At 37.7% G+C, this 18,723-nt stretch overlaps 1 protein-coding gene across 1 annotated transcript in view; it reads left to right on the top strand.

Annotated features, from left to right (window-relative positions):
* Positions 1 to 18,723, top strand: part of cpa6 (carboxypeptidase A6) — a 31,099-nt gene that overhangs the window by 6,325 nt on the left and 6,051 nt on the right. Inside the window, exons 2-7 of the mRNA XM_053488054.1 lie at positions 4,938 to 5,013; positions 11,757 to 11,881; positions 13,086 to 13,200; positions 14,567 to 14,668; positions 14,750 to 14,854; positions 17,924 to 18,034. Of these exons, the coding sequence (XP_053344029.1) occupies positions 4,938 to 5,013; positions 11,757 to 11,881; positions 13,086 to 13,200; positions 14,567 to 14,668; positions 14,750 to 14,854; positions 17,924 to 18,034 (634 nt within the window). The remainder of the gene's footprint in view (positions 1 to 4,937; positions 5,014 to 11,756; positions 11,882 to 13,085; positions 13,201 to 14,566; positions 14,669 to 14,749; positions 14,855 to 17,923; positions 18,035 to 18,723) is intronic.

Here is an 18,723-nt window from a genome sequence, read left to right as displayed (position 1 = left end):
ACACAACAGTATGGGGCAGTGCTAGTGGCACGACAAAACAACAGCGAAACACATAGCTTTGTAAGCAGTTCCCCTTGGTATTATCATCACTAGAAAGCATTTGAGTTGCCCGCTGCATGCTGAGTTAATTTTTTACAAACATTTACTTTTTCGTGAAAACCCCGCCCTCAGCCCCCGACGTAAGCGGTTCTTTGTTCTGGCCCAGCAAAGTGTTGGTGCTGCGATGGAACCGTTTTGTTTTTTGTCTAAAGGTCTGAGCTGTCCGAAAACAAGGAACTGGATCAAAATTGGGCACCAGTTCGCACAGAACTAGCTTCGGAATTGATTTTGGAAAAGGGGTGGAAGTGTGAACACAATCGTTCCGAGCTCAGGAACCGTGCCCTAGTCTGCTTGAAGAGGTGGTCCCGGGCACAGTACGGCATATTCAGGCACGGATCGAATCAGATATGAAAGCCAATCGTACCTAAGAACAGAAGTAGATCTTTGTTTCGACATGACATCACTTTCTCCGAAATCTTAGACATAGGTCTCCTCTGAAGATTTCACGTTCTCGTAGCACGAATCAATAGGAAATTACACAAGAGTGTTGCTCTGGACATTTTTATTCAGAAATATCAATAATCTTGGGCGTAACACAAAGTATAACTTCTTCTCTTGTGTTTAACGGCAGCTCACAAACCAAGTATGTGAATACTGCCACCTGCTGTATCAGAGAGTGTAAATACACTAGCGTAGGCGAGAACGGAGAGCGGAAATAATGTGGACGCTGAAGGTTTTTGCATTTTTTAGTTTGTCTTATGAGTTAGAATGTGGTTGTTTCTGTAATACAATTTGGTTTTGCCTGTTTTCTTAACCTAAAGTGTACTTAGTGATTTTTTTTGGACCACCAACAGAACATAGAGATTTGAAATTTTGACACAGCATCAGCAGGCATCACTCGTTCTTGGGCACGGTACAAATCACTCGCACCTAATGTGAACATTCCCTTAGCTAACTCGCCCTATTCTAGATTTCTTGCCAGGCTATTTAAATATAATATATATTGTAACATATCTAGTCAAGTACCATTATCTGAAACAATCTATATACTTTGTAGTCTCTGTCAATGAAAAAAAATTATCTTTTCATTCTAGCTCATTAGGTCAGGCACGAAGAATGCATTAGCTAAGTTAAGAAACTAAGAATTGTAAGCATGTAAGTTAGTTATTGGTACGCCTTTAGCAGTAACCATTTGATCTAGTAATTAATAATTATATATTTAGTAAATATTCAAATTATGAAGGAAATTAGCCAGAATTAGGCTCTTACATTCAGCTAGGTTCACTGCTAGGCTGTCTATCATTATGTCTTTTTAGATATGCAGTAAATATATATTATTATAGTTGCGCAAATAAATCCACTAGACAGATTTGCTAGCCCTCATTCTCTCTCTTATCGTGTGCAAAAAGCCGCTATAAATAATAAAACAGACTCCTATCACACCCTGCAGCTTCTCTAAACATACCATTAATACCATGGCCATACCAGTGTCACACCCGTCAGCCCAGCACAAAGGAAACTCTGTAGGAGTGACATCATGGAGCAATCTCCGCTGATCGTAGCGCCGCAGGGACACGCCACCCAAGGTGCACATTAGAGAAGAAAGTGCTGAGTCTCTGTCCGAGCACAACGGCAGCTTTGACTTGCGGCTTTTTTCTTCTTACTCACTCGCTAAAATTAGAAGTTCAGTGATGCAAATGGCGTCATTGTTTGCAGTTGCTATACCCCCGACCTTTGTCATGGATCATGTAGGTGTCAGCCAAACCATAAAGACAAAGATCTAACATTTCCTCTAGCATTGCCTGGAAGCATTGATGTTGCTGTGCAATAACAAAGACAGGTAAGGGATTGTTGAGACTTATGTGAGAACTGCAGACTGATTTGAATGAAGGAAAGGGCAAAGTGTGTCCAAACAATCTGTTAGATGCCTTATCTTTATGACTTATATTACCTAATGCACCTTTATTTAAAAAAAAAAACACTCTAGAGCTGTGTAGTCTTTGGCTAACAGGGCTGTGGTGGATCCAAGGAACACAGACCATGAGGTGGGAATACAACGTGGACGTGATCCCAGTTACACTCCTTTTCACACCTAGAGGCAATTTAGAGTCACCAATGTGTCCGACCTTATGTTTTTGAGCAGTAGAAACCTGAGAACTCATAAAGTTTCTTTAAAAAATGGTCTGGTATTTGCATAAATTGTAAAATAAATTAGTCTGTTATTAGGTGGTGTAGTGGTTAGCACTGTCGCCTCGTACCTCCAAGGTCCGGGTTCGATTCCCGGCCAGGCTCGATTCCTATCTCTGTGTGCATGGAGTTTGCATGTTCTCCCCGTGCTTGTTGGGTTTCCTCCATGTACTCCGGTTTCCTCCCACAGTCATTGGTGTTCCCAAACTGCCCTTAGTGTGTGTGTGTGCCCTGCGATGGATTGGCACCCTGTCCAGGGTGTATCCCGCCTTGTGCCCTATCCTGGGATATGCTCCAGGTCCCTGCGACTCTGAATACAGGATAAAGCGCTATAGAAGATGAGTGAGTAAGAGTGAGTGAGTAGTCTGTCATTATTCACTGTCATGCACAAACACAAACCCCTTTCACACAGGAAAATCAAGGGTCAAGGTGACTGACTGATGTCTGACTGTGGAGGTTTAAAGAAAAGATAAACAGTTAGAAAATCAGACTACTGATATCTTATATTGTATATATTAGACTAATGACATCTTACATAATGTAGATCAGACCATATCTTATATTTTGTAGATCAGACCACTGATATCTTATATTGTCACTGATATTTTATATTGTGTAGATCAGACCAATGATATCTTATATTGTGTAGATCAGACACTGATATCTTATATTTTGTAAATCAGACCACTGATATCTTATTTTTTGTAGATCAGACCACTGATATCTTATATTGTGTAGATCAGACCACTGATATCCTATTTTGTGAAGATCAGACCACTGATATCTTATATTGTGTAGATCAGACCACTAATATTCTATATTGTGAAAATCAGACCACTGATATCCTATATTGTGTAGATTAGACCACTGATATCCTATTTTGTGAAGATCAGACCACTGATATCCTATTTTGTGAAGATCAGACCACTGATATCCTATTTTGTGAAGATCAGACCACTGATATCCTATATTGTGTAGATCAGACCACTGATATCCTATATTGTGTAGATCAGACCACTGATATCCTATTTTGTGAAGATCAGACCACTGATATCCTATATTGTGTAGTTCAGGCCACTGATATTCTATATTGTGAAGATCAGACCACTGATATCCTATATTGTGTAGATCAGACCACTGATATCCTATATTGTGAAGATCAGACCACTGATATCCTATTTTGTGAAGATCAGACCACTGATATCCTATATTGTGTAGATTAGACCACTGATATCCTATTTTGTGAAGATCAGACCACTGATATCCTATATTGTGAAGATCAGACCACTGATATCCTATATTGTGAAGATCAGACCACTGATATCCTATATTGTGTAGTTCAGGCCACTAATATTCTATATTGTGAAGATCAGACCACTGATATTTTACACACAGTAGATCAGACCATTGACATTTTATATAGAGTTGATTAGACCATATATATGTTACATAACGTTGTTTAGACCACAGATATCTTATATAGTGTAGATTAGACCTTCAGTTCAGAACAGCCCACCAATATACTACATATTATATAAGACATTGGTGGGCTGATCTACTCTTCTAACTCTAACTCTAAGTTATATAAGATCAGATAACTGATTTCTGAGACCACTGATATATAGTATATCAGAGGATAAATAACCTATATACAGTAGATCAGACCACTGATATATAGATTAGATCAGACTACATGAGATTGAGACTGATCAGCAGTGTCAAACTTTTTTCTGGATCACATTTAAATTAAATGTTTTGAAGTGCACAGAACAGCACTGTAGCAGCACTGGGATGATTCAAGTATTAGGCATTGCAACAAAAAAAAAATGAAAAGAAAAGAAAAAACATTTTCCCACCAATCCTGTGGTTTTGAAACCACCAGACACAAGCATTAGCCTAAATCTGGCTTTAATGACTATATAGTTTTAAACTCCAGTTTACACAAAGTACACAGTAGCCCCCAGCTTTACTTCCTCTAAGAAGCGTACACGAATAAATATTCTGTTTATCGTAACATTTGTAGACACTCCACCACAGTCTGATTACAATGTGAATAAACAAGCCAGAAATTTTCCCGGATACATGCTAAACATGCTAACCGCGGTGATAATGCTATCATTGAGCAATACTATGTTACATGCCTGTTTTTTTTTATGACTTAATGAAAAGTGGACAGCGATAACAGCTTTTAAAAACAAGGATATTAAAATAAACTTCACAACAATTCCTGACTAATTATATAGTAGATCTTAACTGAGGTTTCTTCTCTTCCGCCTTCTGTTTTATCCCTGCATGTCTCAGTTGTCAAACTGGCATCGCTGGCATGGCGTTGGAAGTGCCAACACATCCGCGTGTCCGCAAGCAAGCTGTGTGAAGTATTCATATGACATCTGTGGGAAAAATCCTTGGACCCGATTCAAATATTAACCTCATAAATCATTAGCTATGCTTTAGATAACATACCACAGCATTGTGGTCTGGGACCGACAGCAGCGCTGACATTTTCATATCTTTAGAACACGTACGTAAACAATCTACATCTATTTTAGATATTTTGTTTTCGTTTGTTTGTTGTTGAGTTCAAATCCCACTTCTGCCAAAAAGCTTGAGAGTCCACGATTTAGTCACTGAAGTTATCGGAATTATCTTTGCCTCATTAACAAAAAGCTTTTTCAAGCTTCCAGTAAATTTTAACCTTGTTTTTATTGCAGTGATCAGGTACTGAGAATAATTCCCAGCAGTCCCGGAGAGATCCGTTATCTCAAACAGCTGTTCAAGAACATAACGGTGAGTCGTTTAATTTTTTATTATTAACCAATAAGCAATTTATTAATATAAAACACAGTGTGACTCAGTGTGTTCAGTGAATGCCGCGTGCCTTTGATTATAATAAAGATGCCAGTTGTTTCACTCTTTACAGTTATATATATATATAATCTGCAATTATGAATCACCTAGCATTAATCTTTCAACTGTTGTTATTACAAAATAGCAATTTTCTGCAATAACAAATTTTTTGATGTTCAGAAGGGTCTCCAGTGTGCAAAAACATTTCCAACTTTTTGTGGGATTGTTTTTTTGTATTAAACAAGCTAATTAGTTTTCCCATAATGTGAGCACATCTAAAAAGATCCCAGAAATGTAACAAATTCCTACAAATGAAAATATGTAATAGCCGTTCTGTTTGTGGGAAATGTATTATGTTTTTGGATTATTACATCAGCACTTGCAGATTTGTATTGCGTTTGTGGTTTATTATGTTGGGGGTTTATACACGGTGTGTGTCTCAGCATTGTCTCATTTACTGTACATAGACACTAAAATGCTATGTTTGGAGGAGGAATAAAGTTAGATTGAGATGTGAAGAAATGTATTATCTGACCGGTAAATACCTGAAAACACCCCGGAGTACGAACAAATCGGTTTACAACCAAAAAAAAAATAGTCTAAGATTTGTCTCTGTTCCGCTATCAGCATGAGTTCGTCGGCCGGCATCAAGTTTTGCTCAGTCTGTGGTCCGGATCGCGCACATGATAAAATCATTTTGTGCAAAGTGGAGTGACGTTTAAGCTCTTGCCAAAAAGTATCATCTGAACAAAATTGATACACTTTATGAGTTGCACAAGTGCGCAGCGCGGAAAAAAATATGTCTCTAGATGGATTTTTTGTGAAACTGGCTGCCGCGTACGAACCAGAGGCCAGAAAAACAAACAGAGAAAACCCAGGAAGGAGGATTACCCAGGATCCTCGTCCTCCCCACCCATGCGAGTCTCTCTAAGAAAGGTGCGTGAACAGAACATGTAAAAATGAAGGGTTCGCTCTCTCCTGTACAGTTTATATTTATATTTAGTGCTGTAGGATTTTTGTATAATTTTTTTTTTCATACTTTGTTTTATGATATAAACAAAATACATTAAGTTGAATATAGCTTATACTGACCGAGAACGAATTAATTCTATTTACATGCATTTCTGTGGAAAAAACTGAATCGGTTTACCACAAAATCGGGTTACGGCCAGAATTCAGAAATGAATTATGTTCGTAAACTGAGGTTTCACTGTATACAACTCCTGTATTCGGGTAAAAGTACAGATTCCCTAGTGCAAATATTATTAAAAAAAAAAAAAAGTTTACGTCCTCTATTTACAGTACAGTACAGTGAAAATACAAAAGTACTCACTTTTAAATTTACTCAGGTATTAAAAAATATATTGCTTTCATACTCATTTCCCTGATTTTCTTTGAATTCTGTAAAGCTGCTTTGCGACAATAACCAATGTTAAAAGCACTATACAAACAGAAAAGAATAGATTTAAATTAAACTGTTCACAGTAGACTTTTTTTTATAATAAAAATCTTTCTCGCTCCCTCTGTTTCCCTCTTTCTATGTAAACTCTTTCCTCAGTTTTCATCACTGTCTGCAACCAGCTCTGCTTCTGATTTAAAACCCCCCTTTGCGTTATTAGGCATGCCTCGAAGGAAAGGCAAGTCACACAGTTCCGCTTAATAATCATATTCATAAAAATGTTTCCACTTTAAATGCTACACACCACCATGGTTACGCAATGCAACGCTGTGCAGAACTGTAATTAAGCAAAAGAACAGATATTTTCTATAGGATGTTGTGGAGTAAAAGTAAAAAAAGTATTATATCATTTAAGTACAGATACATAAAATATGTATTTATGTACAGTAGATTAACAATATTGTTACCTCCCACCTCTGGGTCTTCCAGCGAGAGCATTAAAACACACTTTTGGGAGAACTTTAAGTTCAAAGATGCTTTGTATCATCATTCTGTTAAATAGTAAAGTATGGGACCTTTAAAGGACACACAAAAAAGTGTAGAGTTTATGACTTTTTTTTTTTTACTACTAAACATACCTTAAATATGATTTAGCCAATTTAAGTGGAATCTGATCTCACAACCTTCCAGTGCAAACCCTTAACTGCTGATCTACCGTACTTGAGTTTTAAAACACAATGTTGCATTTTTTTGTTGCATTGGGGGGTGTCTCTTTGTCTAAGCAACAATATCGTTATCCCTCACTCGCTGGCCCTATAGTTGAACCAGACTTCCAGTCTACTGGTTATTGACTTTAAACTGTTTGAACTCACAGTTAGTTGAGATTTTCTTAAACAAAAACCTGAATCAGGAGAGCACCAGGTGATGGCCGTTAAAACCACAACTCTCCAGAATGCAGATAATTGGAGTTGTTGCGTTAATGGTGGAATTGAAACACAGTTGGGGGATGTACAATTTGCTCAGAAGATTCTCCATTTGGGAATCATTATGTTCTGGTTGGAACAGAGAAAAGTGCTGTTACTCATTACAGGATCAAGAGCTTGATTGTTCTATTTATGTTTTTTGTGTGAGAATAAAGTGAAGAAGATGCCGTTGACGGCTGAACTTTTGTTTCAACTTGAATGTGTTAGTATAAATTTTTATTAGTGTCAGGGTCTATTACGGAACATGTCTTTAAAATAGCTACATATGTCTTTAATAGAGAATAATCTAACTATGAAACGTTTTATAGTTTCTTGTTCATGTTAACCTTTTTACGTTCATTTTTTTTTTCTTTTTTATAAATGATGAATAATAGATTGACTACACCTACAGTATGTTTAGTTTAGGATACATAAAGCCAGTAAAATTATCATTTAATTAAGTGTTCATTGTATCTGAGTACACTTCACAGCAGGTTAAGCCAAGGTTCCAATTTTATCGTTGACTCCATAAAAATGGACAAAAACGAATGTAGCGATTAACATATCATAACAGACGCACATATTAGTACTTGTGGTTGTTAGTCTTTGGCCAGCTCCCATCGAGAAGTCTCCACAGCTGACCATCAATCCGCACAACAACTTGGCCCAGATTTAACGCTGCATGCCGTTTCTACCACAACCCTCCCATTTTATTCAGGCCTGGGACCGGCACTGCATGCACTGGCAACCCACTGACGGCAGAATTCGAGGTCAGATCCTCAGATCCTCAAAACAATAACCTAGAGCCTTAGCCCCCCGAGCTACAGTACCACAACCCCAAAATCACATATGTTACAGTATGAAAAGGAGTACATTAAAGGAGTTCCTGGGAGGCCAGTGTTTTAGACATGAAGCAGGCGGACAGATTGTGTCTCCGTCGTACTGAGAAAACTTTCTACCTTGATGGAATCCAAACCCTAGTGAAACACTGGGATAAGTGCCTTAGTGTAGCAGGGGATTATATAGAGAAATAAAGAGAGTTATTACTCTCAGAACTCTGTTCTGTTATTCTGTGAAATCAAAAGTCCCAGTTTGACTTGAACAAGCCTAAATAACTCAACAGAAAACAGTTGTGTCTGGAATAAATGATGTGATAAATGTAAATGAGCTCATGGAATAATTGTGAATGGTCAAGTGGACATGAATAAAAAAAGACTTTGTCGTAAGCAAAGTACATTTTTTAGATTTGTTGATAAATAGTTTAGTGAAATCCTAATAAAAAGAAATTGTACTTCATAAATTGTTCTAAAGTTAGTTCCAATAGTCTGTCTAATAGTCTAACTATGTGGTATTTAATGCTAAGACTTCTTAATGACCCATAAAACCTTGGAGGAAAAAAAGTCTTTTCAGAAGTGTCCTGTCTCATCTAAGGTTTCCAAATATTTGAAATGTGTCCTTGATCCTGAGCCCAAATCGAATCGGTATGCTGTTGGAAGCCACTTTTCAGGGACAAGTGTGTATGTGTGTGATGTTTACACAGCTGCCTCTGGGTTGTTTCATTTACTTAGAGATGATTCCCTTGGAGCTGCGCTACCACGACACTGTTGAAGAACGAAGCAGTTCGTGGGGATTTTTTCTTCTTATAGGTTTTATTTTCAAGGTCGGATTCGGCCATAGTAGCTGCACAGTCAATCTAGTGAATATACTGTGGTTTATTGTGGCAGGTGGACAAACGTGATCAATGCCTGTAACAACACGTGTGATTTATTGGCCTGGACGTGTACTTCAGGAGAGCACTGAAGGAAAGGGTTGTGCTGCTCTTAATAAACAGCAAATTGTTATTTTAAATGAATCTTTTTTTTTTTTTAAACAAGGGGGAAATCTTTAAATACTTTTAAAAGAATAGGATCTAAGTCTATAACAATTGATATAACACTGTCAGCTTGAGAATTATTGCCACCCTTAGCAAGGACATCATTTGGGCGAAGAAATAGAAATAATACACACCTATATTGACATTTTGCACCTAATAATCATGAAAAAAAATTACTTTTAAATCTTTTTTTTTTAATAAAACGATCTCAAAGATTTAGAATAAATGCAATAAAGTTAGAAACAGAAATTTATAAATGCGGTGGTGCAAATCTGTGTTTTTCAGGAAGCATATTGCACTGCTATATTTTGATTATATAAAATGTTTTGTTTCTAAAAATATACTATTGTGTTTTAATTAGATATTTCGAATATCACTAATTCGGAATACGGACCATCCGATACGATGTTTGGCGATACCGAGGTGCCGTTTCGATTTGTACTGCGATTAATGCAGTAACACGATTTTTTAAAAATCTCTTAAAAGTAATCAAAAATTTTCCCCTTTTCAGATTCTGTTTTAATTCTAAACAAACTTAGCAAATTATTCGCTTTTACCACACAGGACGCTGTGCTGCCTGCCGATGTGTTAAAAGTTTAGAGTGCGCCACCTGTAGGATTACAGAGAAAACTACAAAATTTTTCCTCCTCAAGTGCAAACATAAATAAATAAAAAAATCAAGTGAAAAAGTGGTAATCATAAAAAAATCATGATATTAATATAAATAGGTTTTTTTTTTTCAAATTTCTAATATTCACTGCATAGTACGTCTGTTTTTTATTTTTTTATTTTGTGTTTTTAAAGGTTGCTTATTTGTCTTTGGGTCTGCCAACACTTATGAATAATCAAAATACAAAGAAAACTATCTGGTGTCTGTACTAAAGTCAATGATTCTTCTGGATAGCTTTCATTTAAACCAAGCAAAATAAAAATGATACTCGTGTTGTTTGTCTCACAATGACTTTTTTATTAAAATTTCAGTTTGATTCCAACTGGTAACCTTTTATTGGTTGTATCCAGGGAACTACGAGTTGCAGCTTTGCCTTTAATGCAGCACTTGTTAACAACAAATCAATTAAATGTATAGGGAAAGCTACAGTAGATTTATATATATAATAATATTAACTATTATTTATCTCGTGCATGTTACAGCACATTTCAGTGCATTTCCCAGCTTTGTAGGAAGTTGGGGTCAGAGTGCAAGATCAGCAAGGCTAAAGTTCTCCTAGAGCAGATACAGTTCATGACCCTGCTTAATTATGGTAGCTCGCTGATGCAGGGTTTGAACCCCCAACCTTTTACTCAACCCTGAGCCTTAACCATTCAGGCCACTGCTGACACTGCCTGTTTTTTTTTGTGCCTGTTTTTTTTTGCAAAAATAACTGGTTAAATAAAAAAAAAATAGAATCAGAATTTATTTATAATTAATGATGTTTTTGCGGAACTGTTGCGTTAAAGCAATATCACACTTGCGGTCTATATCCAGCGGTACAGCACTCCCTCTCATGTGATATGTCTTAATAAGTTTATTTTAAAAAAAAATAAGCTTAATACCGCTTAAAAATTACAGATCTATCTGTAATTATGGTCCGTCAAGTGATTGATCCAGGACACGGCCTAAACCAAGACTGTAGCTGTTTTAGGGACAAGATTATCGTAGGACTTTAACAACCTCGATGCTAGACTTCCTCCAGTGAAAAGTATTTCTGGTAAAAGGTGAGTGTGTAAGCAAACATGCTGCTGTATTGAAATGGGATGCAGCTGGTGAAGCTAGTGCTGGGGGAAAAGTGAGGACAAGTCCATGCCACACACACACACACACACACACACACACACATTGTATACAAATTGGAAGGTTTGTCTATGCGTTGAGTGCTTTAAGAGCTTCAGAGGAAAGTGTTAATAATCAGAATATTAAACAGATCCTTGACAGTTTCAGTGCTGAGCAAAAGTATTGGCCCTGATAACCAACACCACGTTAGACATACGGAGGGGACTTTAATATTAAATAACGTCAACCTGAAGACACAAATATTCATTTTCCAAAAAAAAATTATTGTTCCCTTTTATTTAACGAAACACTTATGATTTGGTTCTGGCATTGTGTAGCTTTCTTAAGTTCAAGTTCAGAGCTGGTAAATCGAGGACGGTGATCCTGCAGAGTTGGTGTTCCTCTTTCCGAAGAGAGACATGAAATACTACAGGGCTTCCACCATATGTTTTCAATTTGCTGTGGCTGTGTGGCTCGTTAGCAGTGACACACGTGCATGTGCGCACACACATATGGACACATACACAAACTCTCTCTCTCTCTCTCTCTCTCTCTCTCTCAATCTTTCCATTAGCCGTGTCCTTGGCCATCTGATTGCAGCTTTAAAGGAACAGCAATAAAATGTCAGTTAAACCTTGATGTCAATAATACATTGTCTGACTGGATGATGTTGTGCAGGTGGACCTCTGGCAGCCCAGCAGCTCGAACCTTATTCTCGAGGGCAAAGCGGTAGACGTCCACGTGGGACGAAACAGGACAGCACGTCTCAAAAGTCTGCTTGGACGGGCGCACATTCAGCATGAGTAAGACAATCCTCCAGTCTCGCTTTTTTAATATCTGTCCTCTTGGGGTATCTAAGATTATTGCAGGCCCATGATATGCACGAGGACGAGACATAACACTGTTTCAGCAGACATTCGACGTATCATTCCACCCATCAGTCATTTGTCTGTAGGAATAGCCTTTTTTGGATAGCCTTACTTTCATCGATGGCTTCTTGTTTTGGGACGTCTAGGTTAAAGCAATTAAAAGGCAATGACAAGAAATACCAATAAATTAACCTCAGATATACGGTATGACCTCTAATGTGAAATGCATGAAAGCGTGAACTCATATCAAATTTGTCCTGTATGTATTTAGTATGGATGTTTATGATTTATCATTAATTAATCAATGGAGAATTTATCTGATTCAAAATGTAATAGCAATGAAATTTTTGTTTTGCATAGTATTTCTCACATGGCTCTGTGAGTGAACACAGATAAATCTGTAAATATTAAAAGAATCTGGTTAAAAATTTTACTGATTAAATTCACAAAATGTAAAGATGTAATCCTGTACAGTGACAAATAAACAGACCTACTGTATACACGAGGGGCGTTCAAGTCAAACCGGGATTTGTTATTTCATTTCTTGTAAATAAATGTGTAAATTGCATCGACATTTAAAGAGGACTTCAAGCACAGTACGGTGACGAGACTCTGAGCCGCGAACAAACATCTGAATGGTGCAAACGTTTAAAGAAGGCTGTACCATACTTCCGTGAGTCCTGCGACTCAGAGCCCACGAGCGGAACGCCTGATCCTTAAAAAATCAACGGATAATTTGTGGCCAACTTACAAAGGAGATGCATCTGCCTGTGGAAACTGTACACACAATCATTCACTGACACCACGTCCATGTAACAGGAACTCAGCTCAGAGTTATTCCCACATCCCCTGTATTATCCTGACATCTCTCCAAGCCATTTCCATTTTTTTTTTTCATTAAAGGAGTTCCCGGGAGGCCAGCGTGGCTCCGGCATACTGAGAAAACTTTCTACCAAGCTCTAGTGCAACCCTGGGATAATTATGCATTAGTGTAGCAGAGGATTATATAGAGAAATAAAGGAAGTTTTTACTCTCACACAGTTTATTCCTCTCACACACTCACTCAAAAGCAACAGACTGTGTGAAGGTTCCTTTCGGTGACTCACTCCATTCTGCCCCCTGCTGTTCCCTCTGCCAGACTGCTGATTTCCGACGTCCAGAGAGAAATGGAGAAACAGACAGGGTATCGGTCGAACAGAAAGCGCAGATCTGTGTCCCAGTACGATTATGAAGTGTATCATCCTCTGGAGGAGGTGAGTGACAAAGCTAAGCAGTTCATATAAAATTCAGTAAGAAGTCCAGTCACTGTTTAGAGGAATCATTTTTAAAAAGGACTTTCAGTTTGAATGACTTACCCAGCACTTTGTCCTTGTCCATATTGAGAAGCCAAGAGGAAAAAAATGCATTTAAAAAACTTATTTTAAACCTGAACCAAGGTAAAAAGCATGATACGAAACAGTCCATCTCCTTGAATGAAAAATCTTGCCAAGGGGTTTGTTATTTTCTATAAGCTTTTTCTCCTAAACTAACTAACACCAAACTTTATTATTGGTTCTTAAAGTGGAGTCCCTATGAATCAATGAACCATAGCCGGGGTGTCCATGATCAAAATAACAAAAAAAGTCAAAAGAGAACGGTCCGACTTGTCTAAACTGACAAAAAGGCTACGGTAAGTCAAGTAACCACTCTTTACAACCATGATACAATATGTCGTGGTTTATGGAGGATGAGATTCAACAGCAGAAGACAAAGATCGCCAGAACTGGAGCGTTAAGGATTGGAAAAAAAGCAAGCAACCTTTTTAATGAATAAATAAATAAAGAATTTCCAGGTAGTCATGGTGGCTTAGTGGTTAGATTACGGGTTTTATTCCCAGCCAGGTTGGATTCCAGCCTCTGTGTGCATGGAGTTTAATTTGGAAACGCTAATTGCCGTTTCCAAATTGTCTGTAGGGTGTGAATGAGTGTGTTTGAGCAGTGATTGACACCATCACTGCTCAATCTAAACGTCATGCCTTGTTATAAACCTGTGGCACCGTATAACAGACAAGAATTCCATTTTCATAAAAGAAAAAAAAAACACACTCTCTCACCCAGAGTTTCTTTCATCCCTAGATGCACTCACTCAGCCACTGATCACTTTTCAGTTCAGAGCGTACACTCCGCATGCTGACGAATGAGACTCCATTTCGCTTTGACAAGGCGCGGGTAATAAAACATCTCACACAAATCTTCATATCAGGAGCATTCTTTCATCGCCTTGACAGGAGCCACAGTAGATTCCTCAACACGCTAAATAAATAATTGTAGCTTACTAGCAGGAATGATCATAAGGCATTGAGGGTATTAAAGTGAAAAAATGGGTGTTTATGCCTTTGCATGCTCATCAGCTCTTAGTGTACAAATATGGTTGTGTTTTATGTTAATGCTTTATCGTATCTAATTAAGAGAAATGATCTAATATACAGTATGAGTAATAATAAATACATTCAAAATAGATTGTGTTTACTGGTTTTATACAGTAGTTGCTTGATTTTTAAAGCAGTTAAGGGATTTTGCAGGTACAAAGCCACAAGTTACTGTGGTGACCTACAGCCTTATTTCTGTTTTAACTTTACAGATCCAGAGCTGGATGTTCGAAATGAACCGGACCCACCCACACCTAGTCGACTTGTTTTCTATTGGACGATCCTACGAAGGACGGCCCCTTTACGTGCTCCAGGTATTGAGAAGACGCCAAACATTGCATCGTTTACCTGATCATAATCCGCCTTAATGACATCACAATCCCGTCTCCTGTCAGTTAGGAAAGCGTGCCTGGGCGAGTAAGAAGGCCGTGTGGATGGACTGTGGCGTTCATGCGCGAGAGTGGATCGGCCCTGCCTTCTGTCAGTGGTTTGTGAAGGAAGTAAGTCCTCCGCTATCTCGGTTCGCATGGTTTCCGTCATCAGCCTAGAGTCTTCTGCTGCATGGTTTGTTTATACATTTGAAGGAAAGTGTACCCAGTATTCGATTAAGCAGCAAGTTAACATTAACAACAAGATGCCATATACAGTCACAGAGGAATCGTTATTTACACTAAGTGGCTAAAACACCTGACCATCTCACTCATATGTAGAGTTTCCCTTAACTGGAACTAACAGGAACAAAACCTGTTCCAGCGTGATAATGCCCCTGTACACAAAGCCAGCTGAGTTTCTGAGTGTCCTTGATTTCAACCCCACTGAATATCATCAGGATGAACTGGATAGAACTGGAGCCTCCGCACCTGACAATCAGTGTCTGCCCTCACTAATGGTCTTACGGCTAAATAAGATTAACCCCCTCTAGGGAAAGCTTAACTAGAAGAGTGGAGGTTATTATAACACCAAAGTGGGAATAAATCAGGAATAAGATTTTCATGTGATCACAAACTTTTAGCCATATACATACTGTATTATTTTTTTCATTATTAATCTGAAATGGTAAAAACCTACTAGAAATAAAAAAAAACATTTCTGTGTGTTCAAAAGTATGACTGGTAGTGTATAATCCCATCTCCTGGGGCAAAACTGACTGGAGGGCCAAGAGAGTGCCAGGCTGAGTAAAATCCACTTCACACCATTAGTTTCACTTCACATCGGCTGAGACAGCCCTAAAGCTCCAGGCTGCTGAAACTTTAAAGCCATATTCTCTCAGGTTTCTCAGTTAAAGACAAATAGCCTTAGGAGTTGTGCAGATCCCGCTTGTGATGCTAATCTGATGGGGAATAAAATCCTTTTTAAAAGCCGGCTTCTATGTGCGAAGTTATTAAGTCATGCCCATCGCTACATCCTTAACCCTTTTCATCATTCTTTAGGATGTACGAGGGGTGTTCAAGTCAAACTGGGACTTGTGATGAATTTTTTGGTGATTGAGGGCGTAAAACTGATTAACATCTACAGAAGAATTCAAGCACAATGCGGTGATGAGATTTTGAACAGAGGCGTATGTGTTAAACATAACTGTGTTCTGTTATTCTGCACAATCAAAAGTCCCAGATTTGACAAGAACGCCCCTCATACAGTAGTATAATTGCTCTCAGTATTATTGTTCATAATCATATAATCTACATACATCATGGCTCACTTTTTAATAACAATTTTATAATGTGTGCCTAATGGGTGAATAAGACACGATAACACAAACGCATCAAGGAGGGTAGAGAACAGCATGTCATAATTATAATTACACAATTCTAGTTTGAGTTAATGTTGTGTAACATCATTAAAACAAGGTATTTCTGTGTTAATCGGTGCAACAGATTTGTTTACGGGTGCCAGATGGTCTGTGTCAGTGAAACAGATAACTGTTTAAAAGAGAAGAATTAAAAGAAGAAAAATTTTTATGTCATCAGATAAACAGGATGGCCGTGTCTGTTTTCTTTCTTTTGGTTTTCTCATTTGGTTTTCACTTTTTTAAATAAGTATTACACTTTATTATAATCTGATAACTAATTAAAACTTTTTTTATGGAAGTTTCAGTACCCTTTTATGCCACAGTGTGGCAGAGCATCGACACTCGCCCTCATCGTCTCTCCCTGAATCTCATTTCTGCAACACTTATTGTATCTTTTTTCTCATACTGTATATATACAGTCTGTACAGTATTGAGGAATCATTTATGATATAATGAATGCAGTAAGCAGGGATGTACAGTATTGTGTCCTAACATTACAATTCTAGAGATAAAATGTTACTCTTTTTTTGTATAAATGTTTACATTATGTGAACAATGATCGAACAAGAATGTGGTTTACACCTTAATTACACTGATCAGCCATAACTTTAAAAACCACACAGGGATTGAAACCACCTAGGGATTGGGTTCCCCTTGTGCTGCTGTTGGAGCGGCTGTGGTCCCTTGGAACATGGCTCCATGGGACCTCTCGGAGTATGTTGTGGTGCTGTTGGTTACGGAGTTGGTCGTCAACAACCTTGACGTTTTTTCCCCATCTAAACGCTTTTGTTTATGCTCTTCCGTGAGTTATTTCTGCACCAGATACACTCGCAGACCACAAAAAAATAAATCACTGCAGGTTGCTCTTATTTCATGCAAATCACAAGTGAGGCATCCATTTTTGCTCGCACCGCAGTTACAAAAGTACTGATGTAACACATTCACACCTGGACAGTAGTAAGTAGGGGGACAGTAGCCCTGAACAAAAAGTGCTGATAAGATGGCAATATTTTAAAATATACAAAGTGTGTATAATTTTTCACTCATCCTTATATATTGTATAATATTTGTTTCTTTGCTAAATATGAGGCCTTGGAACATCTAAGAATTTGAAAACGGAAAAAATGAAAGTTAAACCATAGTGAGCTGTCTTTACTTTATTCAGCCAGCAAATCAACCAAGCACCTAGACATTACACCAAAGATATTTTTTAAGAAAACTGTTTTTTGTTTGTTTGTTTGTTTTTTTGCTAGAACTTTTTAATAACTGTTATATTAAGAAGACTGGTAATTATAATAGCAGACCAATATAATTCTGTGCTTCATTTAAAAATATACTTTACATTAAAAAAATCCGTTTAAATATACTGTTCTTGCTGGCAAAGTTCAGGGGTGTTCTTGCTGAAAAAGTCATTCTCGATTTTAAAGATTTGGATCAGAGTTTAAAATTGTTTTAAAAATCTTATTCCAAACACTTTCTTAAATGTCTAGACAAGAATGTACTTGCATAGCAGAGATATGCAAGATGATTAATGAGCAGATTAACTGAATTATGTCGCCCATCAATGAAGTGATAGTTAAGAAAGATGACACAGCCTTCACGATTGAAAAAAAAGGTCACGGACTTGCGTCAGAGTATTTACTTTTCTGGCTCAGCAGCTGACAGTGTTTGACCTTGTGCTGTTGTGCTGGCCCTGTCTCCGGAGGAAATTAGACTTCATTCTGTTTATTTATTTGTGCATGTGCGTGTGTGTAACGACTCTTACCCTTTCTGTGTACAGGCTTTGAACTCCTATCAACACGACTCGAGCATAAGACGGCTGCTAAAGCATCTGAACTTCTACATTATGCCGGTCTTCAATGTGGACGGGTATCACTACAGCTGGAAAAGTGTACTTTCACCTTACTGGTTTATTTAACTGTGGTGTTTTGAATAGTCAACTAACACTAGTGTCTGTAATAATTCCTGACTCCTGAACGTTCTGGGAACTGGTTTTCTCAGGAAAGTTACACAGTAATGTTCGAATTGGATTGTGCATTATGATTTTGAAAAAGTTCTACTTATATTCCCATAACCTAAATAAAAAAAAGAAGATGATGATGAAGAAGATGATGATGATGATGATGATGATGATGATGGAGAACATTTCCCCAGCTTTCAGGGAACCTATAAATGATCTGAACTTCTTTGAAACTCTCCCAATTTTAGAAAAATATTCTTTTAAAATGCCCATAACTCATAAATATTTTAAACCACTGAAAAAACCTTGTGGTAACCTGTGACAGTTGGGAGAACGTTCTGCCAGCATTCTGGTAACCTTTAAATAATTGTAATTTTTTGGGACACCTGCACCACCATGGTATGGTTCACCATTCTGCAAGGGATTCTGCGAGCATTTTCAAAACATAATAAAAAATAATTTGCCTAGGTGTTGCTTAACATTCTGGTAATTTTAAAAATGATGTGGATTTCTTAGGATCCTAGCAGTAAACCTGGATGGTTCTTCTAATGTCTCTTTGAAACATTCCCCTAATGTTTCTGTTATGTGTGTACAGTATGTGTCTAATAAAACAGGATGGG

This window comes from Clarias gariepinus, chromosome 26 (genome assembly GCF_024256425.1).
Source record: "Clarias gariepinus isolate MV-2021 ecotype Netherlands chromosome 26, CGAR_prim_01v2, whole genome shotgun sequence".
Lineage (NCBI taxonomy): Eukaryota > Metazoa > Chordata > Actinopteri > Siluriformes > Clariidae > Clarias > Clarias gariepinus.
Note: the sequence above shows the minus strand (reverse complement) of the source record. Positions and strands in the feature narration are given on the sequence as shown.